Raw genomic sequence first — 26726 nt, forward strand, 5'->3', positions numbered from 1 at the left:
GTTTTTGTGTTCCTTCTTCATGATATTGCTGTCACTCAGTATAGCTACATCTATCACTATGGTCCTCTTCCTCTGCTAGTCATGTTAGTTAGCCATCACCAGGTTGTCTGTCTTTAACTTGAAGTCCCACAGGATCTTAGCTCGGTCACTCTCCACCACGCTAGGGGGGTGTCCCATTTGACCTAAGGACTTCCAGGGCAACTTAATTATGGCATTCAATCTATGCTCTGCCTGCTAGCATCTTGCACCCTTCTGTTATGTGCTAGATTGTCTCAGGGGCATCCTTGCACAGCCTAAGGGACCATCATGGAAGGACAGGCCCATGCACGGTATGTACCACCGGCAGGCAGAGGAAGTGGCTGATATCCAGAAATCCTTTACAGATATATAATCCTAGAGAGAGAGAGAGAACATTATATTTTATTGGAAGGCATTCAGATCTTGTGTTACATTTAGTGATTCTGTTCGTGAGCCAGTCAAACTTTAGTTTCACATGACCACTGCCAAATTTATCAACATGCTCCCTCCTTTGGGTGAGAAAGCGGGAGCATGATCTCCTTCTGCTTTGAAGAAAGTCATGCTCAGGATTGGCTCACTCTGTCAGTCTTCACCTTCTTGGTAAGTTCATTAAAGAGTTCAGAGCATTCTAGTTTATTTCTGAAGCTCCACCTTTTTAATTGGTTTCCATTCTTCACAAGGCTCTTTTGGTATATTACCACAATGTGATAATTTTTTGGCACTAGTCGCTCTCTATACACAGCCAAACTCCTATGCTTATTTTATTTTATTCTACTTCAATTGTGTCCATTTGCAGAATAATAATAAAATGGAGTCCAGAAGAGCTAAAGCTTGGAAGTACTTACATTACTTTGAGTTTGATTCCGTAAAAAGTCACAAAAACTTCCTACTGGGGAAGGTTCTTGTTGGCTTTATTTTGTGGCACCAACTAACCCCCATACATGGAGCAGGCTCTTACAGCATTCCACGGGCTTCGTTCTGTTGGAACTAACTGTTCTCCGTACTTTGGGCAGGTTCTTCTTGTTTGTATCTTGTGGTAATAACTACTCTCCATAAACGGAAAAAGTCCTTATGCTGCGCTTTTCTACTCTGCCTGAGCACTCAAAGCATTTTATTCAACGTGTATTATTCGCCCATTTACACAAACACTTTTTCCATCTACTTTTGACAGATTGATATCGACTCCGCCTTGGGGTACTAACCACCCACCATACTTCGAGCAGATTCTTGTTGGCTGTGTCTTGTGGCACTAACCGCCCTCCATACTTTGACAGACTTCTACGGCACATTCCTCCGACTGCACCTTTTATCCTCGGAGTTTCGGCCCTAGCGGAGGAGTCCAGCACGGCAGCTCTTTCAGTTTCCTGTTGAGTTTCCCTGTTTCAGGGACAGGAACTCCCAGCTCTGCTTCTGTCCCCCGCCCATGATAATAACACGGACCGAGGGCAGGACGCGATTCTTGGATTAAAGCCGTCCAAAGTCGGGACTTCCAGGGTCGCGAGAGGGATAACTTCCCAGCTTTATGGCGCTGTAGTCGGGTTATAAAGGCACAAGTTTTCCCTGCAAACCAACAACTCCGGGTGAGTAGAAACGATTGATCGCAGAGTTGGTTTCCAGCTAACTCGCCCACGGCTGGAAAAAGAAAAAGTTGTGCCGCTTCGGTTCGGCAGTTTCCTCCTTGTTGGGGCTCCATGCGGTAAAAACAGGCTCGGATCTAAAGATAATCAGCTCTAAGGAGGTGAACAGCTTGTCGCAGAGCCGTTTTCCTGCTCGAGGCCCGAGCTGTGACTAATCTCAGGCCACGGCACGAAGAGCCATTTTTACCGCAGAGTCCTGTTGGAGGCAGGACAGCCTCACACCAAAGAACCGCTTTAATCACACACTGTCATCGCGTTTCATTACCGACGAGTTGATTTTACTTGATAAAAGTAACACCTGGACTTCAGAGAGAGGCACCGGGAGTGAGAGCCGGGGTCAGAGATTTAAAACGGTCAAAGTTTTTCACTTTCAAACTAAAAACCGCCGAGTTTAAAACGTGAGGCTTAACATTTGGGGTTTTTCTCGACTTTTTCTTCTTCTGTTTTTTCCTTTGGGAATTACAGTCAGGAGAGGTGTGTTCAAGAACTATCTGTATTCCCCTGTGTCCTGATGCTGCATTCACGGTCCAGTAAATCAACTCAGTCATCCTTTGAACGCGTTTTAGTTAGGTATTTTGGTTTATTCGGCGTTTGGAGACTAAAGTTGAAAGTTCCAGAATATACCCCCCAACTGTGCTGACACTCACTGCTGTGTTCATGTGTTGAAAGAGAAATGATGTCTCGGTTGCTCAAACTGATGCTGGAGTTTGATCTACAGTTGATGTACAGTTTACATTCTGCAGAGACAGTGAGTTCAACTTTACTCAAATTTCTAATTTTGTTGAATTTTTTATCAGACAACAAAATAAACAAAATTATTTTGTTAACTTGATATTTATTTCTATAAGACAGCATAAAATATAAATACTTGCTAAAAAATCATTCTAAGCTATAAACTATATTACATATTTTAATACTCTGCAGTGTCAGGCCCTCCTTCCTGTTTGAGCTTCTATTTTATTCAAAAGAAGCAACCAATAAGCAAAAACAAAGCGCTCGTTTGCACCATGCCTGAGATAAAGTAGATATAAAAACCGCATCATAGAGGATGACACCAGATGAATCACTTCAGAACCCTACATGTGATCATTAACCTACACAATTCAACAGAAAAACAAACTGAAACCTTTTTTGGGGGTGGAGATAAAAGTAGAAAAACTAAAATAATATGTTTGCATAAGTGTGTGCACCCACCTATAAATGTGGATATGGGTGGGGATAATTAACCAAGCACATTCAGATTAATGCCAAATAGTCAGAGGAGATTGACTCTGATTTAAAATCAATTTTTTGCTGCTCTCAGATGGTCATCAATACCTGAAAAAAACATGACACAACAGTGACTTCACCAACAACTAAAAACTGATGAAAATATGATTCCAGATGGTTTGTTTGGTTCAAAAGCAACACTGCACATGACCACAGAACAGCATACCTATGGTGAAGCACGGGGGAGGCAGTGTCATGCTCTTCTGTGGAGGGACCTGAAGAAAATGCGCTGAATTCTGCAATAAAATCAGTTGCCCAACACAGTTCCTGTTTAAGGATCCTCGTATTTATGCCGTTAGGTTATTATTGAAGTTTCTCACTCCTTTTTTTTTTTTTTTTAGTTGAATTGTACAGGTTAAAGGTCACATTAATGGTGGAAAAGGTCCTGAAGTGATGTATCTTGTTGTCATTGTTTTACATCACAAAACCCTGGCATTCTAACAGGGCATCGGTTACAGGACATCGGTTATTATATAGAAATTATATCTATATTTAAATACTTTCTATAGAAAGTTCATATAATCGTACAGTAATTTTCAGATCTATTTCAATTCAATTTCACTTATACAGCGCCAAATCACAACAACAGTTGCCTCAAGGCACTTATTATATTGTAAGGTAGACCCTATAATAAAACACAGAAAAAAACCCAACGATCAAATGACGCCATATGAGCAAGCACTTTGGCGACAGTGGGAAGGAAAAACTCCCTTTTAAAAGGAAGAAACCTTCGGTAGAACCAGACTCGGGGAGGGGCGGCCATCTGCTGCGACCGGTTGAGGTGAGAGAAGGAAGACAGGATAAAAGACATGCTGTGCAAGAGAGCCAGATCGTGGGGGCGATCGTGGCTCAAGAGTTGGGAGTTCGCCTTGTAATCGGAAGGTTGCCGGTTCGAGCCCTGGCTTGGACAGTCTCGGTCGTTGTGTCCTTGGGCAAGACACTTCACCCGTTGCCTACTGGTGGTGGTCAGAGGTCTGTGTCTCTGCCAGAGTCTGGCAGCCTTGCCTCTGTCAGTGCGCCCCAGGGTGGCTGTGGCTACAATGTAGCTTGCTATCACCAGTGTGTGAATGTGTGTGTGAATGGGTGGATGACTGGATGATTGTGTTCATCCCACACAATATGTGTGTATTGTGTGGGATGAACTTCGTATAACAGAGCACCTTTCTAAAGCCATTGAAAGGGCTTTACTGGGAATATTAAAACATTGGGGGGTGCTGTTAGGATTTGTAAGGAGAAAGAACTGCCCTGTTTGTCACAGCTTTGTTATTACTCTTTTTATGAAGTGCTTTACTTATCAGTGTGTGCTGGAAGATGTGGCGGAAGGAAGGAAGGAAGGAAGGAAGGAAGGAAGGAAGGCAAGCGGGAGGGAGGGCTGGTGATGAGGCAAGATAGTGTGAGTTAGACTACATCTAATGTTGTTTTGGTAGAAGCTGCCATTTTATTTTATTTTTGTGATCCTGTAAGCCTTTAAATAATAAACCTCAGGTAATAGATTATAGCAAACTGTTCACACTGTAACATAGCAGGAAGCGGCTGAGAGGTTTCTGTGTTTTATATCTGTTAACTTCTGCAGATGTGAATCTGTTGGCCCTCTTAAGACAGAATCACCTTTATGAAAAAAATCTCTCCATCTTTTGCTTGTAAAAGTAAACAAGTAAGTAGGGTTTGCAGTTTGAGGCTTGACCTTCATTCTGGTAAAACTGGAAATGGGGGCAGTGAAATGTGTGAAAACCATAGATGTAAATACAATATATAAGGTAAAAACGTAGTTTGTGTAATTCTAATGAGCTTGGAAGTCAAGTTTTGGTTTGAGCGTCTTTATCCTTCAGCAGAGTCTTAAGTCTCTGAGCAGCTCTCTGTGAGGATCTTCAGGAATAGTTCTCCAGGCTTCTTGAAGGACATTCAAAGCTCTTCTTTGGATGTTTCTGCCTTTTGTTCTGTTATCTGTCAGGATGATCCCACACTGCTTCAGTGATGTTGAGGTCTGAGCTCTGGGAAGGCCCATTCATGACTGATAGTGTTCCCCTGTGTTTTTTCTATCCAGGTATGCTTTCGCTGCATAGGGTAGTGTGTTTGGGATAATTGATGAAGCCGTTGCAAATTAGATACTTTCCAGATGCTCCGTCGTGGATCATAATGTGATGGGACTTTTCTGTAACATCGCTATCACCACTGTGTTTTACAGATTGCTGTAGTCGATTACCTTTGTACCCAAAAATGACGATTATTGTACCATTTGGCCAGGGGGTTAGGGTTAGAAAGGCCTTCTAATTTATTTATCTTTTAATGTTTTTACCCTGTGGTATAGAAATGGTAACAAGTATTTTCCTTAGTCATAATAACTTATCATAACGACACTACTCAAGAATCAAGATTAACTCGCGATTTTTGCAAAGTTCTGTAAGTCAAACAAAAAGCAGGTTATCAGGAAATCAGAAAATAAAATACAGAAGACAAACACGATCCAGCCTGCACAGACACGAGGATCGCCGTGTTTGGGTCGGGATGATGTTGTAGGTGTCGTGCAGCGAGGATATTTCAAAGATGATTTTCAGGGGCGGATCTGGAGAAATTTTCTGAGGGTGGTATGGAAATCAGATGGGGTGGCAAAATCAAAGCCCTTTTTTTTTGTTACACATATGAAAATGTTAGATTCTTTAATATGTGGTTAAAATACACATATACATGTGTTTCATATAAACCTAGCCTGTAACTTTTATATTGGCTTTAGCCCCAATAATTAAACACGCCAGTTACATTAAAAAATGCAAATTTTTAGGTTACTATGTAGCCCAGTAAGTATAAAATCCAGAAAGCTACACAACATGAGGTGGACCAGTTAGAAACACAAGTCTAACTTAAGTTTCACCATCTTTTATTAGAAATAATTACATTGTTACATGCTTACGTTTACACAAAATATCAGAAATCTGCACGATCGGTTGCTACTGACAACAAGAAACAAAGCTGTTTCCCATTTTTAAGGGGGGCAGTATGCAATATATTTAGTTTTATCATTTATATTCATTGTTAATTGTAGCTAGGCTCAAAGGGTTAATGTTAGCTTATTGTAATAAACAACATTGTCATGTGCAAAATGAGGGTGGCACTTTGGGTGGCAAGCGATTATCTGCTGGCCCCACAGTAGATCCGCCCCTGCTGCTTGGACGGATGGATCAGCTAATTCGACTGCCAGATTGATTCTGCACTGATAACCAAAAGCTTTGTGTTGTCACCTGCAAATAAGAAAGTGCAAAACTGTTTTCACACCTCTGTCATGAAAAACATCTCTGACTTCCTTCAGGCTGGTACTGTTTCATGCACCCAGCGAATGGCGTTAGTCGACGCAGCTGTGTTGTGTTGCCTGGTTGCCATGTTTGGAAACACATGTGAGCCTGATGTTGTGCAGGGTTTAGATTTACATCTGTTTGTTTTTTCACTTGAGAGGAATATGAAGCGTATGTGGCTTCCTCCCTGCGTGCTGATGTGAAAATCCTCTGAGAGTGTGATCCGCTGCTCTTTGTTTAAAGTGTTTTTATCTTTTTATGTGACGTGTGACAATTACACTCCAGCAGTGCCAAGCATACAGTCAGAGAAACTGATGCTTCCTTCTTTTAAAAAAGAAGGCTGCACAGCTGCTGTTTGCAGAAAATAACATTAAAAGGTCATTTTACAGGAAAAACACATACTTCCACTTTTCTTTTCTTCTAATTCCACCTCTAAATTTTTATGTTGGCATCTCCTAGAGTGGCTTTGGTTGATTCACAGCTCAAAATAATCCTCCTTTATCTGATAATTTAGCATTAATCTCAGTCTCTGTGTAAAATGAGCCGTTAGCCCCCCCTCCCCCAAGATAACTTTATTCTGATTGGCTGCCTCTCACAAGCAGAAGGTTTAAAGAGCTGGTGAGTGGGAGGGAGATGATCGTATTAGGGATATCCCCTCTTTGTGACCTCGGAGGTTAGAGAGTTGAAAAAACTGCGGTGACGCTGTAGGAAGTCCGGTGAATTTTTATAATTTCATGCACAGCCCACCTACAGTTGCTCTTTGCCCTTCAAACATACAGGCAGTTTTCTTTGGGATCAGCACTTTGCCAGATTGTACCTCTTGTTTCTTTCTTGATTCTTTTCTCGTTTATGATAATTGCTCGGCTGATGTTTAGCTTGCGTTTGCGTCTGTCTGGCGCACCTCGGCCACAAGCTTGATGGTGGTTTTAATCTTCTTATTGCGCTGTTACGCCTGCAGACACATGGTGTGCAGCTTCAGGAGTGTGTGCAACAGCTCACAAACTAACAGGCTAAAATAACGCTTGTATGAGGACATAACTCTAGACATGTTAACAGGAACTGTGCACTGAAGTCAAGGTTCCTTTTTTCTTACATACAGGACATGGTTTCCCTCCTGAGTTAAAGCTGATCAGCAGACTCAGCAGCAGTTGTTCTTTGTGCTTACATCTTTTTTCCCTCTGCAGCAGTTTTTCAGTTAAAAAAAAAAAGATCTTTGTTGAAATTTGCATCTCCTTTTTTATTGGTTACTTTCGATTTTAGTGGACATGAGGGTAAATTAGGAGTTCTTCCCCCGTACTGAAGTCGACCACGCATCACATGCTCTCTCTGTGGTTTATACTTCCCTGTTTTGCCAGTTTTTGATGACTGATCTGTAGTCTGTAATGGTGCTTACTTAACTGTTGGCAGTTCATCTTTGTTTGGCTAATTTATAAATCATCAGCTCTTTGCATTTATTCCCAGCTGACTTCCTTCTGTTTTTTTGTAAAACTGTTTTGCAACGAGCCAAATCTATTTTTACTCCCAGGTCAAGAAAACATTTAATAAGAGCACAAGTTGCATAGAAATGTATTTCTTGTGCTCCACCTCAGTGTAGCTAAAGTAACAGGACTGCATTTTTGCGTTGGTTGGCTCTGATATTAAAAAATGACTGTGAGATTGCAGTGCAATCAATGAAAATCAATGCTGTCAGTCAATATGAATTCAAACTCTGACTGCTGGCTATTGCAAAAGTCAGCCTTACAGATATTTTGTTCTATGTTGAAAGCAGTTATTTTTTAATAAAAACTGCAATAATGTCACAAACCTCAGTCATTTTGTCATCTCAGATTTCTTAAGAAAAGACAACGTGTCACCATCTAGACTGTAACTGTCTGCCTCTTCCTCTTCCCATGGCAGAAGTTTCTAATGATGAGCTCAGTGTTTGGACAGTAATCCCTGACTGCTCTGAGCACCCAATTTATCACATTTTGCTCTACTTTTTGGATCTCTGTGATGTCAGAGAGAGCTGATATGTTTAATGTGGTAATCTAAGGATCAGAAGTTCCACTTTCCTGCTACTCAAATTATTTGTCAGAGGCATCCAGTCACAATAAAGCTAGTTTAAAGACGGGGATTCCAAACTCACCAAAACCAGACTAGCGGCAGTCCAGTTCTGGGAAGGAAGGGGAGCTCAAACGGTTTGTTTCACTCACTGAGGCTCCACTGAGATAAGAGGATTTTTTTTGGGGGGGGGGGAGAGAGAGAGATCTGTGAATTATGCAAAGCTATTGTATAGTTAAACATTTTTTAAAAAGTGGAGGTGAAATGTTTTCAAAGAGACACTTTTTTTTGTTTTGTTTTGTTTTGTTGTGAAACTTTTTATGCAGTCTCATTAATGTGAGGAAGTCTAAACAGTGCCAAGCAACTATTTGTGTATGTGCATCAGAAGAGCAGCTGCACATGTTCTATAGATATCACTATGGAGTGCATGCCTTAGCTTGTGTTCCACCATCCAGGTCTTTGGTATGCATTTGATGATGAATATAAGCTTATCACAAAAACTAAGAATATATGTTGTTTGAAAATTCATTTGTGGGTTGAGCAGCAGAGTTAAGTGGGCTGTGCCAATGCTAAACAGCTCATTCTGCTACCGACACGTGTTTGGTGTCGTTTATTGGTATGGTGACCAAGTTAGTGATCAGCATGAGGAAGAGGTGCACGGTTGTTATGGTTCTTCCATATGCTGCTGAGGCCTTTTAATTGAATAAATTGTGAATATGTCTTGTTTCTTTAGACTTCAAACATCAAATTCAATAAATGACACCAAAGGAAATGATAACTCTGACACAGTTGTTTTATAATTTTGTGTATCTGACTGTATTAAGATTAATGAGCTTCTATTGTTCTTCGGTGTTGGATGACAACACTGAAGCCATGATTAAATGTTCTTTTCTTAGCATCAACCACCAAATATCCCATGAGTCATACGGGTGGGGCCGTGGCTCCAGCTCACCAGAACAGTTTACAGATTTAGACGAACCACCCCAGCTGACAGTTATTTCCCAAATCACCACCCAAACAGTCATTTCATAAATCCTGATGATACTTTCAGCCTTTAATTTTAAATGATTTGTTTTGGGTGGGGGTGTCATTACATCTAAAATCAATAAAATATGGAACATTTGTGATGTTGGGCTTGAAGGTTTACCTTTTGAAATGATGATGATGATGATGGTGATAACACATCCCATCATACTCTGAGGTGGTTAGAGGGGAAAAACATGCGGAACTAAAACCAGATTTAGTGTTTAGATTGTGACTCTTGGAGTGGGTTTAAAATTAATTTGGCTGCAGTTTCTAATGGAGCTTAAATTAGTTTTTCAGCCCTGAAAGTTTCATGTGCAGATGCTCTGAGGCGTGTAACCTGGAAAGTATTCATCGAATGAAAGTAAACTTTTGGATGGCACAAAGAAACGCAGTCAAGTTGCCGTACACAAAGAATCGGCTGATTTTTATGCTGATGCAGACTTTTAAAAATCTATTTAGTTGCGTATTTTTTTTCCCCACTGTATGTTTCCATCTGCTGATCAGCAGCTCGGTGACCCCTTCGGTGATCCCGCACACGCTGTGACCGCTGAGCTTTTGTTTTGGTGGTCAGTTGGTGTGAATTGTTGGACTCGCTGTCAGTTCTGATTGCAAAAGGTCTTTTGATTGTTGGGTATCAGTGACGTTAGACAGTCAGCAGCAGTGAGAATGCAAAGCAAAGCAGAGCATACCAAACACCTCCTAATTAGAGCTGGGCAATATGAGATTTTTTCATATCACGATATGTTTTTTTCATTTCAGGCGATAACGATATCTATCACGATATAAGCCAAATAACTATATTTGTAAGATTTAAATGTGCCGTTGCTCACAAGTAAAATGTGAAATAATCAGCAGCTTGTTTTTATTTAAATATTTATTTCCCATAATAAGTTCAACAGGGTAGATGTACTTAAGGAACATGAGACTTTTTCAGATAAATAAAGGCAAATATTGCAAACTACACAAAAGGCAGCCGCTAAAGTGTTTAAGTTTCAAAATAGAACAAACGAAACAGACTAAATTGTCAATTCCACTTAGAAACAAAATATTAATTCTAAAAATAAATCTTAGTTTGTTTTACAGAATAACAGACAAAACTGACTAACTTTTGTCAATATCAAATAAACTGAGAACTAAAAGGAAATTCTCAATCTCTCCTTGTTGTATAGCTTAGCTTTTCAAACAGTTTTAACAGTTACTTTAGCCTGACAAAAGCCGAATGACGAATTAGCGCTTCCAGTCAGAGACTGAGGCTACGTCCACACGTACACGGGTATTTTTGAAAACGGAGATTTTCAGTTTTCGTTTTAAAAAATAATCCCGTCCACACATAAAGGCAGAAATGAAGGAAAACGCTGCTATGAACATGCCAAAGCAGCAGGTGGCGCTAGATTCCTAACCGTGCAGAAATGTTGGCCAATCAGAAGTCTAGAAGCCTCGGTGGGAAAAAGTAAACAAAGCTGCGGCATAGAAGCAGAACCGAGTCGTATGTGTGGAGGGACAGTAACTGTGTGTATATGTAAGCATTTAAACACTGCAGAGAGTAGAATTAACAGTATTGTAGAAATTCATTTCACCGAAACAATAACGTGGCGCACAGTGTGACGCATGCACCAGTTCATTGTATTTCCAGACTTGCTTTCGGCACAATTTACAGTGCACCCTACTCTGTTTTTTGTCAGACTTGAAATAGCCGAAATACCTTCACACTACGGAACTTCTATGGCTCTTCCGTTCGACAATCTCTCCGGCGTTGGAACCATTATCTGTTTTCTCTTCGGTCACGCTCGGTTGATTTTTCTAGTCGGCACACTCATTTCCTCCATTACCCGCTGGCTGCTTCCCAAACAAACACACGTGCGGCTTTGCACTTGTGCTGTACGTAACAAGTCACGCGACGTGACGCTGCGGCTGTGATTGGTTCGGCTCTGCGCTACTTAATTTGGATTGGCTGATCCTTTTTTTTTTTTTTTTTTTTTTTAAGAGGACAAGAGCGACGAGGTCTATCGCGATAGCTTAATTTCTCTATCGAGTAAAAGTTATCGCGATACATATCGTTATCGTTCTATCGCCCAGCTCTACTCCTAATACAGCTCATCTGTCCACTTTTAAACTAAATCTGTTGACCACATGCAGCATCAGGATGCATCACAAAAACACTAAATACACAATAATAGAATTAAAATAAGCCTAAAATCTTTCAAAAATAAATTATAGAATGAATTCAAATTATAGAATCGATTAAAGTGACACGCAAAACTCGAGAGGCATCAGCAGAATAAATGAAATATAATTATACACTTGAAGGTTTTGGGAACAACACAGAAATAAGCTCAAAGTATAAAAAATCAAAAACATTTCTCAGAAAGCACTAAATTAGACACTAAATACGTCTGTAAAAGTTTTAAAAAGGAAACGGGCTCTGACGAACCAGAGTTTGTCAGAAAGCAAACGGTCAAACAATAAAAAAATATCTTTAAAGAAATGAGCAGCCAGTGCAGTCATTGATGATGTATTTAAAAAAAATAACTGGGACATGTGGCACACTATTGCGCTCATGAAACACAGTCCTGTGGTCAGATGGGTGAGGAGGTTTCTTCCTGTTAAAAGGGAGTTTTTCTTTCCCACTTTCGCCAAAGTGCTTGCTCATAGGGGGTCATATGATTGTGTTATTGTAGGTTCTAGCTTACAACATAAAGCGCCTTAAGGCAACTGTTGTTATTATTTGGCACTGTATAAATAAAATTGAATGGAACTGAGGCAGGAAAATTGTGCCAAGATTAGCAGGTAAATAAAAAAGCTGCTGTCAGATTGGGTGGGCTGCTCATCGCCAAAGAAATGAATTTTGGTCAGTACTAATAGTAGATTCATTAAACTTTAAAAAAGGAGAAACTCGTCGCTATTTAATCTTATTTACTTAAACTTTGAACTATGATTCAACTGCATAAACTGGACAGAATGACGATGGACTTTTGTGGAGAGGAAAAAGGAAATGTTGCGCTGAAAGGCCGAACGAGAGAATCATTGTAAAACTGAATGTGGTAAAACAGTCTGACTTTCATCTCCATTATTTCGTTTTCACATTAGACACGTTTGTCATTGTAGCCGAGACAGTGACTGAAGTTGAACGTAATAGCCCAGTAGCCCAGTGAGATTGTTGTTTTCAGCGGTGCTGAGGTTATGATTCAGCAGTGACCTCATTGGCTGAGGCTTTGGACAGGAAGTGTCCGGACAGTCTGAGGCTGTTGCATAAAGGGGAATCTAAACATGGTGTGAAGCTTCTCTGTCTGCCGCTGCATCGTTTCACTGTGTTTGAGGTCCTCAGTATGACTTTAGCAACCCCCCCACCCCTCCCTTATTCTGCTGCCTGCAGGCTGACAGACCGGCCGACAGGTTAATACCTGGCACCTGAGCTGCCTCCTGCAAATAAAATCTCTGCTGTCTTAGTTTAAGCCGTGTTAGCGGAGCTACTTTAGAGAATGCACTGTGGGTTAGTAGGTTAGTTTACCTCTGACCTCTGGCCTCTCAACATCTGTCTTGGTTTAGAGTTTGAACATTTGCCTATTTTAGCATGAGGGTAAAACAAAATCCAGACTTAAAGTCTCACAGCTTTTAGCTCTTAACGGACTGAATCCAAACTCCACCTCGAACCCTACATGGGCCACCAGTGACCTGGTGGATGATGTTTCTACCTGCACCAGTGCAAGACTAACGTTTGTAATCTGCAGCCAAACATCTGACATTACGCTCGGTGCCTGTTCATGTTTCTCTCAGGGTAAATTAAATTACGAAACAATAACTCATGTCACGTTGCACTTTATTAACAGTTTGTGTGACTTGAGAAACTGATGAGTCACGTCAGCCTCAGTGTTACTTTTTGTTTTAGTGCTATTGTCATTGCAGCTGCATGCAGGTTGGTAACAGTGTGATGAGCTACAGAGGGTGTCAATATGTGCAACCAGCATAAAACAGTAGAAGTATTTACTGTAACAGGCAATGGCACGTTTGACTTATTTCCTGTGTAGCTAAAGTGTTGGCTGTTAAAAAACATAAAACGGTATAAGATTAAGATGTTCTTTACTCTGAGGGTTTACTTTGGTTGTTCTAATGTTGCACTTGGTTGAGCGTTGAAGCCTATGGGACATTTAATGTTAATAACAGCTCTGATCGTATCTTTTGCCCCACATTATAATAACGGGAAAACTAAGCCTGGAATAAATCAAACTGAACTTCTTTTAAAGTGAGAAAAATATTAAAATACGACATCACTGGGCTGAACCACATGGAGTTCTTCGAAGGTAGAAAATATTCTGACCTGATTCAGCTGAAATCATCACAGATGTTATAATGAGCAGCAGTTTAAGTTTACTAATTATGTCCAAAGTGTAAATTTGTTTCTTTTCTTGTGCTTTTCAGCAGCATGACGACTGCAGTGACCTTAGAGGATGCTCTCTCCAACGTGGACCTGCTGGAGGAGCTGCCGCTCCCCGACCAGCAGCCATGCATCGAGCCCCTCCCCTCCTCCGTCATGTACCAGGTCAGTACTCAGGAAACCTTGAAGCACACTTCTTAACATAAATAATAGGAATGATGCTGGGTCACTACAAACATAAACATACACCCACATGTAAGTGCAAACATGTGCAGTGTATGAGCATACCTTATGGACACATTTAACCCACTGATTCCTCAGTGAAGTACATTTAACTGCTGTGAGAACCAGCAAGGTGTATCAGCAAGCTCCACAGATTCCAGAAATACGATGAAATCGCCCCGTTAGATATAATTATCTAAGCTAATGATGGCTTATTGTGGCCAGCTGTGAAGTGTTCAACATGAAGTTCAGAGGAGAAGAAATCGAAAGTGATTTGGTTTCAGTATACAGATGTTCTTTATCCGTGTGAGCGCTGTGATACGATGCTTACCTTTCATTTTCCGTCTTTCCATCACAGCCCAACTTCAACACCAACTTTGAGGACAGGAACGCGTTCGTCACCGGGATCGCCACGTACATCGAGCAGGCCACCATCCACTCCAGCATGGTACAGTACATTGTTCACACTCGCTCTGATTTCAGATTGCTCGCTTTTGTCTTCTGACTTACTGGGAAAAATAAATCTGTCAGAATTGGGTCAAAGGCCTGCTGGAAACGGGGCCTGGGAAGGTTCCCACCATTTGGTGTTTGTCTGGCAGGCAAACACAAACAGGATCCAAACCCAGAAGGAAATGACCCGGGGACAGACGATGCTTTGTGTCCCATTAGCGAGGGATGATGGTTCGGGGTCTCTGCGTGCAGGCAGGGCGGGTTTCAATGCATGCATGCTTTGTTGTGAATCATTGTAGATCGTTTCTTTAATCGCTGATGTGACTGGTTTTTTTCATGTAGAACGACATGCTGGAGGAGGGGCAGGAATACGCTGTCATGCTCTACACCTGGAGGAGCTGCTCACGTGCAATACCACAGGTAATACCACAGAGCGCGTTACTGCTTTGGTTGTTCTCAGGGCAGTGAGTCAGTGTGTAGAGAGAAAATGACATCAGACATCTTAAGTGTATTTATTTTTGTTTTTCTCTACAAGGAGGAGTGCTGAAAAAAGTGAATGAATAAGTGAATGATCTAATTAATATATGCACACTGGTAAATTCATCAACAGAGGTACAAAATAATTGTAGATATCAAAAACAAAAGAGTAAAAAGTTTGATATTTTAGTTCTAATTTGCTTTTGGGTTAATTTGTCCTTTTTATTAATGCCATATTTTTTTCATTTTTTCCTCTTACCTTTGTATGTTCCAGTTTAAATGTATGTATTTTAATAGTTAATGTACTATATACCTTATTATCAGTATAACAGGAACTTTATTGGGTGTTGTTTGTTGAATTGCTTCCTTTATCTGTTCTGTTTGTTTCATCGTCACACTTTTATTATTTTTCACAATTTCAAAAAACAAACAAAAAAGAGAAAATATTTAACAATAAGCAGAGGAATAAGTGATGATGCAGCTTAAAGCTGAGATATCAGTTTGTCACATTTGCCAATGAACTAATTCAATTCAATTTTATTTATACAGCGCCAAATCACAACAACGCTCGCCTCAAGGCGCTTTATATTGTAAGGTAGACCCTACAATAATACATACAGAGAAAAACCCAACAATCATATGACCCCCTTTTAGCACTTTGGCGACAGTGGGAAGGAAAAACTCCCTTTTAACAGGAAGAAACCTCCAGCTGAACCAGGCTCAGGGAGGGGCGGCCAGAAGGAAGACAGGATAAAAGACATGCTGTAGAAGAGAGCCAGAGATTGATAACATGTATGATTCAGTGCAGAGAGGTCTGTTAATACATAGTGACTGAAAAAGAAAAACTCAATGCATCATGGGAATCCCCCAGCAGCCTAATTCATGCTTATTATTAATTTTGATGCTAACTGGGACTTTAGGTTTTTTCCAGATCATTTGAACTAAAAACAAAAACGGAATCATTATTTGTTTAATTCCTGTCTTTGGTGTCTTGTAGTGGATCTCAGGTTGATCATAGATGTGATGTAATGATATTGTTTTTATTTTTGTGTTGATTTCTGCTGAAATTTCTTTTTATTTGATGAACATTAAACTGATTGGATGATGAAAACGTGAACAGTAAAACATTTTTTTTTTTTTTAAAAACAACCAATTTCATAGTCGAGCCTTTTGATTAAACTGCATTGTGCACATCTGATGGTCACCTAAAGCTGGGATGTTGGTTTGTGACACTGCGGTGCTAACGCTGACGATGCAACAGAGGGCTGACTGAGGCAAAAAGAGTTAACTTTAGTAGAGTAGATGAGGTGGAGGAGGGTCAGACTGTTCTGTCTCTGCTGATTCTTTAAGAGAAGTCTCAGCTTCCAGAGAGCATTCGACTTACTGAATCTGCTGTAACTAGGACCCAGTCAGAAAAAGGTCATGTTTTTCTTTGGTTCATAAGATGAACGCTGCTCTTTGCGTTTGTTTCTTTCTTCTCAGGTGAAATGCAACGAGCAGCCCAACAGAGTGGAGATCTATGAGAAGACTGTCGAGGTGCTGGAGCCTGAAGTCACCAAACTGATGAACTTCATGTACTTCCAGGTATCATCAATTCTTTGATCAGCAGATACTGATGATGACCGGCCGTCTCTAAATCCTCTAAAGCTGCTTTATTTTCCCGCAGCGCACAGCCATCGATCGTTTCTGCGGCGAGGTCCGCCGTCTGTGTCACACCGAGCGCAGGAAGGACTTTGTCTCCGAGGCGTACCTGCTGACCCTCGGGAAGTTTATCAACATGTTTGCCGTGCTGGATGAGCTGAAGAACATGAAGTGCAGCGTCAAAAACGACCACTCGGCGTACAAACGGTACTCCATAAAACACACGCTCTCCTGCACTCACGAGGCCAGTTAGCCCCACAGACACTAGATGGCAGCATCAGTCAGCAACCTGGAAACCATTTACTATCCCCTTCCTGATCTCGGTGTTGGAATATATGGAATTAATCATATGGAGTATGATAAAGAGCAGAGGCTCATTCGACCCTCCTTGCTTCTGCTTTGACTTATTTGTCTGCGTGTCTGCAGGTTTACAGATGCAAAGTGTCTGAACAGAAATCGGTAAAAGAGCTTCCCACATGCGGTCAGACATTCAGAGCTTCAGTATGATGTCAAAGTGTTCATAGTAAACACGATAAAAGTTCATGTTCTTTTTTTTTTTTTTTTCTCCCTTTTAACTTGCTCAGCTTTTTAGCCACATTTTAGGACGTTTGAGGAAAATGAATCAGTCCAGTTTTGCCTGCCTAACATCAGGGAGTTCTCAGGATGACCTTTTTAACACTCAGCGTTAAAAGGCTGATGGGTATTATTGTCTCCATACTGGGCGGGCGGTCACATTTGTGAATGCAATAATGCCAGAACAAAGTGACGCGTCATATAATGTCTCGATTTGATACCATAGGTGCATCTAGTAAAAGTCTCCGTCACGTTTGAATCTCAGCGAGCTTGACTTCAGGGGTAGCACTCCCGTCAGTGTTTCTTCTCGATGTAAAATACATAAGTTGATCTCTGGGAATTTCAAGCGCAGCTCACGTATGTGTTCACGTCTCTCTCTGGTATAGAGAGGCTGTGTTTGGTCTTTAAAACGAATGCACCGTTTCTCTCCTCTGCTCAGAGCCGCTCAGTTTCTCCGAAAGATGTCGGAGCCTTCGTCCATTCAGGAGTCTCAGAATTTGTCCATGTTTCTGGCTAATCACAACAAAATCACCCAGGTTGGTCTAAAGAGTGTAAAACACTCTTTGCAGAATTCATAACGTCAAATCTCATTTCTCCATATTCTTTGGCACACAGGATTTGACAAGTAAATATTTCTTTAATATTAAACTCTTGTGTACCCTCTGCCAGTCGTTGCAGCAGCAGCTGGAGGTGATCCACGGATATGAAGAGCTGCTGGCGGATATCGTGAACCTGTGTGCCGATTACTACGACAACAAGCTGTACCTCACTCCCAGCGAGAAACACATGCTGCTCAAAGTAAGTGACGCTGCGGAGGCTCGTTTTAAACCAGAGCGCTGTGCACAGGATAACCACTGCTCTCCTCTTCTCCAGGTGATGGGCTTCGGCTTGTACCTCATGGATGGAAACAGCAGCAACATCTACAAACTGGATGCCAAGAAGAGAATAAACCTGAGCAAGATCGACAAGTTTTTCAAGGTACGGCGGGACGTGTGACATGAACAAAAAACACAAACGCATCTGTTCTTGACTGGAAAAACAAAAAACCGATGATGAGTGATACGTTATATAAGATTTCTTTTTACGGCTGTTTGATGTATTTAGGAAATAAATACCAAAACTTCAAACCATGGAATAAAATCCCACATGTAAAAAGCTAATGGTAATGCTAGCTTTATCGATCGTCAAATCGGTGTTTAAAATGCTAGTTTCCACCTTGTGGTTGTCATCATGGTTGCTGTCCACGGTTTTAAATGGTTCGTGTGTTCTTGGTGTTCGCAGCAACTCCAGGTGGTGCCGCTGTTTGGAGACATGCAGATTGAGTTGTCCCGGTACATCAAGACCAGCGCTCACTTTGAAGAGAACAAGTCCAGGTGAGAGCAGAAGACAGCTGCGTGGCTGAAATTTTAGGAGCTGACAGACTGTTAAAACTATGATTTTTCTTTTTCTTTTCTCCCGCTCCAAACGTGAACAGTCAAAAACGAAATTTGCTTTTCGTTCATCGCAGTTCTTTCTCCAACCAGCTGTGACCGTCGGCATGATGGGATCTAATTTGAATAAAGTGTAGCAGTTTAATGCTGCTCAGAACAGATTTCTCCCTTTAAACTGTGAGCTGCAGACTTTTATTGAAGCTCGTGTCCACTTTTTCTACTAGAGTTATTCAAAATGTCGGACATTGTCCCGATAAATGGGACAAGGGATAAAAATGCGGTCTGGGCACCTGGTCCGCTATATTTGTAGGGACGATGATGTCAGTTTGTCTAAAATATGTGAGCCACAGTTTGATTTCTTGTCTTGTAGTCTCAGTGAAATCTCTCAGCAGTTGTTGGACTGATGATTTTGCTTCAGCTGAATGTTGTCGTCCCCCCCAGGCGGGGAATGTGCTTTGTTGTAGGAGCAGGCAGCTGCAGACAGCACGGACACAGTTTTTACTATGTGACTTTTTCATAAGTCAGTGTGAAGGGTTGACGTGGTGTCGGTGCGTTGTAGCATTTCATCTTTGTGATTGAGTTGAACTTTGGCAAACTTTGGCAGGCGTGTGGTCTCACGCTCTCCTTTAAAACAAACATGCTGCAGCAAAATGACATTTTTACTCGATCCATGCACCACCTCTCTATCGGGTTTCATTTGTTTTTATGCGTAATCTTAGCAGCTGGCACCTAAAGCTGTTTTTCTCCTATGGATGCTTTTCTTTATCATCACTCATTTATCCCATAATTCCTTGCTCTGATTCTCTCCTCTTTCTTATGTTTTAGGTGGACTTGCACGTCCATATCCAGCAGCCCTCAGTACAACATCTGTGAGCAGATGCTTCAGATCCGAGACGATCACATGCGCTTCATCTCCGAGCTCGCTCGCTACAGCAACAGTGAGGTTAGTGTGGCTTTCCCTCGGATGTTAAAGATCATCGGCGAGGTATTGGATTGAATGCGGTGCAGGTTTATTGTCATAATAAGCTGCTGTAGAGGATCAGTATCCCGCTGACCTTTATTTCACCAGAGAGAAACACACTCCAGCTTTTAAAGCTTTCTTATGTTCATTGGTATGTTTAAATTCCCAGCTGTGATGTAAGAGGCTTTTCAGCAGATGTCTTAACCCGGCGGATTTTCAGGGGTCATTGTTTAGTGTGACTGAGATGGGAATTTAACTGACTTGTGGGTCAGAAATACACTGAACACAGGAATGATAAGGGCAGGAAAGATAAATTCGAAGAGGGCCGTTTTTATTGGTATTTAGGTTTATGCTGATTTTCTTTTTTTCAGCACTAATCTATACTGTGAGAAAGTCAGGATTGTGTGGATTGAGCCTTAAATGACGTTTGTTTGTGTGCTGATGTAGGTGGTGACCGGGTCAGGGCGTCAGGAAGCCCAGAAGACTGACACTGAGTACAGGAAGCTGTTTGACTTGGCCCTGCAGGGCATGCAGCTGCTCTCACAGTGGAGCGCTCATGTTATGGAAGTGGTGAGGAGAAAACGCATGATGAGTGATTCCAGCTGAGATGTTTGTATTTATAAAAGTAAGAGTAATCCTCCCCCCTTCCCAACTCTTCCTGCAGTATTCCTGGAAACTGGTACATCCCACAGACAAGTACTCCAATAAAGAGTGCCCCGACAACGCCGAGGAGTACGAGAGGGCCACCAGATACAACTACACCAGCGAGGAGAAGTTTGCCCTCGTAGAGGTCTGTCACATCAGTGCACACATTTAAATGGTCACTCCATGTGAAATCATTCAGACCGGAAAAACATTCCCACTGCAACCTACCAGAATCGGCGTATTCTTTATGTACCCACTGTACATAGCGTCCTTCTAAGTTTCTTGGTGGATGTGATCTGTCCAAGCTGTTATAGAGAATACATGAACAACAGTTTTGTTCCTCATTTTCACATAAGCTGCATTCAGAGTGTTAAAATATGAATATATTGGAAGCAGATTTTGAGCCAGAAGGAATCAGGACTTGGATGCTGATTGATTTTTTTTTTCATGGAATGACAAGATTGGTCTTTTGATCCACTTGAATTCTTGTCCCTGATCCATTGTTGTGCTTTTACAGGTGATTGCAATGATAAAGGGACTGCAGGTGCTGATGGGACGCATGGAGAGCGTGTTCAACCACGCCATCCGTCACACCATCTACTCAGCTCTGCAGGACTTTGCTCAGGTCACTCTGCGTGATCCGCTGCGCCTCGCTATCAAGAAGAAGAAAAATGTCATCCAGAGGTTCGAATCGCATTACAGTCAGATTTAGATCGCACTCAGATTTAGATCCAGTTTGTGGGAGATGTGATGGTTTATTAAAAAGCGCTGATTCCCCCCCCCCCCCGAAAATGTTTAAATTGCCTTTGTGATGCAAATAAAACAACATGGGGGACTCAGCTGATTGCACCATCCTGTGCTGGACTTCCACCCCACAGTCCTTAGAGATCTCCAGAGCAGAACAAAGCTTGTGTTGCAGATCATCCATCCACAGGACACAAAGCTCTCTCTGGAGAGGCGGTTAACTGATAATGAGGACCGCTTCAGTAACGAATCCAGCCAGTGAGTGAGCCCACAGGGACACATTGGGCTGAACTTAGCTTTCAAAATAAGAGTGCAGGGACTCTTCACTAGTAATTTGATTGCGAGCTGCTTCGTTGTCTGAGATGGACAAAAAAATAATAATTAAAAATGCTCAAATTAATTGGCAAACTATTGCTTCAAATATCTGGCCATCCTGCTCAAGTAAAACCTGTTTGCCTAAATAATTTCCTGCTTAATGTCAATTTATTTACCATGTTTAGCTCATCTGTTATTAAGTTGTGTTTGAGACTACATTTGTTAACATAGTGAATAGAAATATTGTGGTTTTTGCATGAACCACCATTTATACACATTCTCATTTTCGGTTCGTTGGTGCTCCAGTAAAGGCCTAAGTGCGTCTTCCTTTTGGCTGAAGACACAAAGTAAAACCGTCTCATTCAAAAGTATTTTGTTTTTCCTTCTTTCTGCAGCGTCCTCCAGGCCATCCGAAAGACCGTGTGCGATTGGGAGACCGGCCGGGAGCCTCACAATGACCCCGCCCTCCGTGGAGAAAAAGATCCAAAGGGTGGCTTTGACATTAAAGTTCCTCGCCGCGCCGTGGGGCCGTCCAGCACGCAGGTCTCACCTCACTGACATTCTTTATCATAACTCATTTTAATGTATGAGGATGCAGGATGCTACATAGACGTTTTGCGTATAGTTACATTTTGCAGTTTACAGTTTGCCTCCTGGCTGCATGCCAAATATCCTTGGGCAAGATACTAACCCCGTGTTTGCCTACTGGTGGTGGTCAGAGGGCCCGGTGGCGCCAGTGTCCGGCAGCCTCGCCTCTGTCAGTGCGCCCCAGGGCAGCTGTGGCTACAATGTAGCTGCCATCACCAGTGTGTGAATGTGTGTGTGAATGGGTGAATGACTGAATGTAGTGTGAAGCGCTTTGGGGTCCTTAGGGACTAGAAAAGCGCTATACAAATGCAGGCCATTTACCATTTATTTTATTTTTGGCTGAACTGCATTTTCATGTAGTACCAGTGTATACCACACAGTGGTGTAAGTTATTAAGAACACAGGAAAAGGTGTGCGGCATAAAGTAAAGCCTCTCGAGAAAATGCAAGTAGGACTAAAACGAGATATCAAAGGTTACGTCTGAAAACGGCAACAAACCCACGGGTAGAGCACTGCCCCCTGGTGGTGAAGGTTTGACATTAAAATTTGCAGAGGGTATTTACTGTAAGGAGCCTTTTTAATGTGGATAAAATGGTGACGAATTAATCAAAATCCACAATAATTCTGTATATATTCTGTATAATTCTATATTATGTTTCTAATGTTTCACACTGCATATTTGAATGAATGAGTGAAAAGCAAAAAAGTTACAAAAGTACATAAATGCACTGTAGCATAGTAAATCACTGTAGGTGATCCTCCAGCACTTTTCCTAACCTGGAAACCCATCATCCATCAGCCCAGCTATCACCACCTCTCACTGAGAATTGGAAGGGGATGTTGGATTTACTAGCTTTTCAAAGATCCTCTTACCTGCTTTTGATATTTTGTAGTATGAAAGCTTCAGAAGATGGTTACTTTTTGTTTTCTACTTTTTTTTTTAATGAATTGTGAATCTTCTGTGTAAAAGGTGTTACGGGATTGGACTAAGACGTTTTTTGGGTTTACGGTACTCAGTTTGTGGCTCTGAGACCTCTGCTTTCACCATCGGCAGTTACACCGCACACCTCACCTTGGGTTCTTTTTATACCCATTCATCCTGTGTGGTGCTGGGTTTAAAGTTGTGTTTTATGTCAGACTCAGTAGTACCATCTGTTATGTTCTGTACTGCAGACAGATTTATCAGCTCAGGGGTCATTTCCAAGAACTAATCTGTTTTCCAGGTGTGTGCAGGTGTGTGGCACTATTTGTTTACGCACCAGAGCGCATCAGCACAGTTAGCTTTTGATTTGTTTCCAGGATTATATAATTCTGCTTCCTGTGGAGGCAGTTTTGCATAATAACTGACCGCTCACATCCTGTCCTCAGTTATTCTTTATTAATTAACATGGGAATTAATAAGAAATGTCAGAGGATGACACCATAGATAATCTCATGTACCGTATTTTAAATAAAACGAACATGTTTCTTTCAAAATAAAAGCCTTGCTAAGAAACAGAGTTTCTATCCATGCTAAAGCACTTTTAATTTGAGATGGATACAGCAGTTACCTGGAATATTTGAACTGCTACAGTATTTTATTCCTTAGCTTAAGAGGAAAAAAATAAACATGATGAAGCGCCGATCCATTGCGCTCTGACAGGACCACACCCTGGGGTGCAAATATGCAACACACTAGGAAACCAGGAAAGAGGCAAACACTTTTCCACACCACTATGGAATGACTGAGATGATGAAAATGTTGAAAGCAACACGGAGCTTTCATACCGGCTGCCCACCTGTAATGAGATTAGTGTTTGCAGGGTTGTGAGTACAGTCAGCAGGGCGCCGGCACTAATGAGGTCTTCCTTTACTCAATTCTCTTTGTTGATGCAGCTCTACATGGTGAGGACCATGCTGGAGTCACTCATTGCTGAAAAAAGTGGCTCAAAGAAGACTCTGCGCAGCGGCCTGGAGGGCCCCACCATCCTGGACATCGAGAGATTTCACCGCGAGTCCTTCTTTTACACTCACCTGCTGAACTTTAGCGGTAAGAGGCAGATGCAATCAGTCACACCTGAGAACGTTTCATCTCTGCCTCCCTTAGAATAAGATGATTCTTATTTTATTTTCCTATTACGACTTTTGGATATTTAACGATATTTAATGAACATTTCTGGGATTAGAGGGTTGGCTTGAAAAGTCATAATTTTTGAGCACTCATAACTTCAAGTACAGGACTTTGAAGCTCTGTTTAAAAAGTGCAACCACACATCTCATCACTCACACACTCAGAAAGTCATAGTCTAAAACTCAAATCATTTTGTTCAGCAAACGATAAATATCATCACCAGCCCGAGGCCCCTGACAGCTTTTGGAAGGGGACTCTGATGTAACCTTCTTCCATCTCCCCTCTCTTCCCTTCAGAGACCTTGCAGCAGTGCTGTGACCTCTCCCAGCTGTGGTTCAGAGAGTTCTTTCTGGAACTCACCATGGGTCGCAGGATCCAGTTCCCCATCGAGATGTCCATGCCCTGGATCCTCACCGATCACATCCTGGAGACTAAGGAGGCTTCAATGATGGAGTAAATATGCTTCTTTTGTAACCAAGAACATTTATTTCCACTGGTTACCACCAACTCTGATAACTACTGGACAGTTTCCCTCCCATTCTTATTATTAAGTTCTTCATCCTATGTGAAAGATGGGCTGATTGTTTGGTGTTCTTCTCACAGCAGTGGAAATAGATATTCTCCATGGTATAATTTGCAACTTGGTGCAAAAACGGAGGACTGCGTTTGTCCTTCTCTAACTAAACTTCATGTTTAGTCACAGTCTGGCTCTTTGCGATTGGCGGTTGCGATCGGACAGATGCGTTCTGACAACTTCAGCGCTTGTTTCTTTTCATCTTCCATTTTCAAATAGGACCCTGGATGAAATCCCAAAAATTGGGATTATCCGTGAATGTTTTCGTGTCTGCTTTAAATCTTTGCTGCAGGATTACGTTGATACGAGGCAGGTTTTACATAAGCCATTAAGCACATCAGCTGGCAGGAAGCATACGTGCTATAATTCTTCAAATATTCACCCAAAATTTTTGGGGAAAAAAAGAAAAGAAAAACTCTCCGTTTTACTCTTATTTACTATGGAGAGTAAGTGTTTTGTGCAGGTCGTGCATATTTAAGCAGATGTCTGTGTGGCGCGTATCAGTTCTGCTAGTTTCCAAAGAGCGGCGCTGAACGACGATGGTTAACCTCGAGTGAACACGATCGAACTGATGAGTTTGATGTAACGCTTCCTTTTTTAACCAACTGCTGCTGCAGCTAAATGAAGCTTCTTATTTTACACGTCTCAGCTTTTATCCTTGTTGCTGAACAGATTAATTCTCTCACGGTTGCAGGGTGTGTTTAATTCTAGAATAACATCTTAATCCCCTGCAGGTATGTGCTATATCCTCTGGATTTGTACAACGACAGCGCACACTACGCCCTGACCAAATTCAAGAAGCAGTTCCTCTACGATGAAATAGAGGCAGAGGTAAAGGATCATGATCTCAGATATGTGGCGGCTGCATCACCGCGCTCATAATGCCTCTGACTGCACGGCTTTCCTAAATATCCTGTTTGTTGCTTACAAGCTCTCCTATAGTCACCTCATTAATCTCAGTTTCCTGTCCATTTCATGAGCTGTTGAGTAGCTGCATTTCTATTCATTATGTAGCCGCTTGCAGAGCTTTGTTAATGTGCATGTAGAATGGATTTGGCTCGGTTCTTTACAAAAATCTGTGAAAATAATTTTTCTCCTTAAACCAGAAGAAAGTACTATTTCATTGGTCATCTATGTTGAAACTTTTAAACATTTTTTTTTTCTTCAGGTTAACCTGTGCTTTGATCAGTTTGTCTACAAGCTTGCTGATCAGATATTTGGGTACTACAAGATTCTAGCTGGAAGGTACGTCGACCCCTCTCCCCCTTATGTGCAGACACACAGTCTCATAAGAAAGGATTTGATTGCTTCGTCTGTTTTCTAATGTGTTGATTCCAGTAGTAATCAAGTAGCATGATTAGTTTGAGAAGCAGTCGGATCACTTTTCCAATGTTTTTACGTTGTCAAGGCCTCAACGACAGCTAGCTTATTTGTCGTCCAGCTAGAGTGATAGTGTGAACGTAGCAGAGGGTATTAAAAAACTCTGTGGGAGGATGAAGGGGATAAAGGTGCTATAGCACATGTGCTTAGGTACAAATTATTTATTTAATATTTGTAATATTGCAAATGTCAAATATGACAGACACAAACAGGACATAGTCGGACAATTTCAAATGCACCTCTACCCTCCAGGATTGTGGGGATCCGAGGGAACGGTTCAAAACTCGGCTCACTTCCAGTTCTATCACAATAGCTTTGCATAATTCACAGTTCAGAATAATCCTCCTTTATCCTACACTGGACCTCGGGGGAGCCCCTGTGTTATGTCTCTGAAGCAAACTATTTTAGTTTCTCCCCATTGAAGCCATCTCTGTTCTGATTGGCTGCCCCTCACTGAGCGTTTAGAGCAGTCTGAGCTTATGGCTCACAGAGGTTTGTGTACATACACTGACCTCGTCATTAGAAACTCTGGTCATGATTAAAGTGAACCAGATATACATGCCAGGAAATAAGGAGCAGGCCTAAAGGTGTGATTTTTACAAACCTTGACTTCTCTGTGTTTATGTGAATCCTCTTTCAGTCTTCTGCTTGACAAACGGCTGAGATCTGACTGCAAGAACCAAGGAGCCAACATTCCCTGGCCGTCCTCTAACCGCTACGAGACTCTGCTGAAGCAACGCCACGTCCAGGTATAAGCTGCACGCTGTCGTGCTTTCCACCTCGCTGTACTCCCACCTTCATGTTGTCTCTAACTAACTGGCTGTGAACCTCAGCTTCTAGGCCGCTCCATCGATCTCAACAGACTCATCACTCAGAGGGTTTCTGCTGCTCTTTACAAATCTATGGAGTTGGCTATCGGTCGCTTCGAGAGTGAGGATCTAACCTCCATCATGGTATGTAGTTGTAA

General features: G+C 41.7%; 1 protein-coding gene across 2 annotated transcripts in view; it reads left to right on the forward strand.

Moving 5' to 3' along the window:
* Nucleotides 1–1404: 1404 nt before the first annotated feature.
* The window catches only part of cyfip1 (cytoplasmic FMR1 interacting protein 1), a 38939-nt gene continuing 13617 nt past the window's right edge, over nucleotides 1405–26726 (forward strand). The window contains exons 1-21 of one of the 2 annotated variants that reach the window (XM_085399389.1): nucleotides 1405–1598; nucleotides 13694–13814; nucleotides 14230–14319; nucleotides 14664–14741; nucleotides 16281–16382; nucleotides 16465–16646; nucleotides 17452–17548; nucleotides 17682–17810; nucleotides 17886–17990; nucleotides 18294–18385; nucleotides 19268–19385; nucleotides 19851–19973; nucleotides 20068–20193; nucleotides 20566–20732; nucleotides 21503–21650; nucleotides 23571–23724; nucleotides 24102–24258; nucleotides 25114–25210; nucleotides 25548–25624; nucleotides 26400–26508; nucleotides 26593–26712. In XM_085399389.1, coding sequence (XP_085255515.1) covers nucleotides 13698–13814; nucleotides 14230–14319; nucleotides 14664–14741; nucleotides 16281–16382; nucleotides 16465–16646; nucleotides 17452–17548; nucleotides 17682–17810; nucleotides 17886–17990; nucleotides 18294–18385; nucleotides 19268–19385; nucleotides 19851–19973; nucleotides 20068–20193; nucleotides 20566–20732; nucleotides 21503–21650; nucleotides 23571–23724; nucleotides 24102–24258; nucleotides 25114–25210; nucleotides 25548–25624; nucleotides 26400–26508; nucleotides 26593–26712 — 2388 coding nt within the window. In that variant the 5' untranslated portion in view covers nucleotides 1405–1598; nucleotides 13694–13697. The remainder of the gene's footprint in view (nucleotides 1599–13693; nucleotides 13815–14229; nucleotides 14320–14663; nucleotides 14742–16280; nucleotides 16383–16464; nucleotides 16647–17451; nucleotides 17549–17681; nucleotides 17811–17885; nucleotides 17991–18293; nucleotides 18386–19267; nucleotides 19386–19850; nucleotides 19974–20067; nucleotides 20194–20565; nucleotides 20733–21502; nucleotides 21651–23570; nucleotides 23725–24101; nucleotides 24259–25113; nucleotides 25211–25547; nucleotides 25625–26399; nucleotides 26509–26592; nucleotides 26713–26726) is intronic. The other variant, XM_085399390.1, reaches the window with a different exon arrangement.

The sequence above is a fragment of the Rhamphochromis longiceps genome, linkage group LG23 (assembly GCF_057381845.1).
Source record: "Rhamphochromis longiceps isolate RC_006_pf linkage group LG23, R_longiceps_female_GT1.1, whole genome shotgun sequence".
NCBI classification, from domain to species: Eukaryota; Metazoa; Chordata; class Actinopteri; order Cichliformes; family Cichlidae; genus Rhamphochromis; species Rhamphochromis longiceps.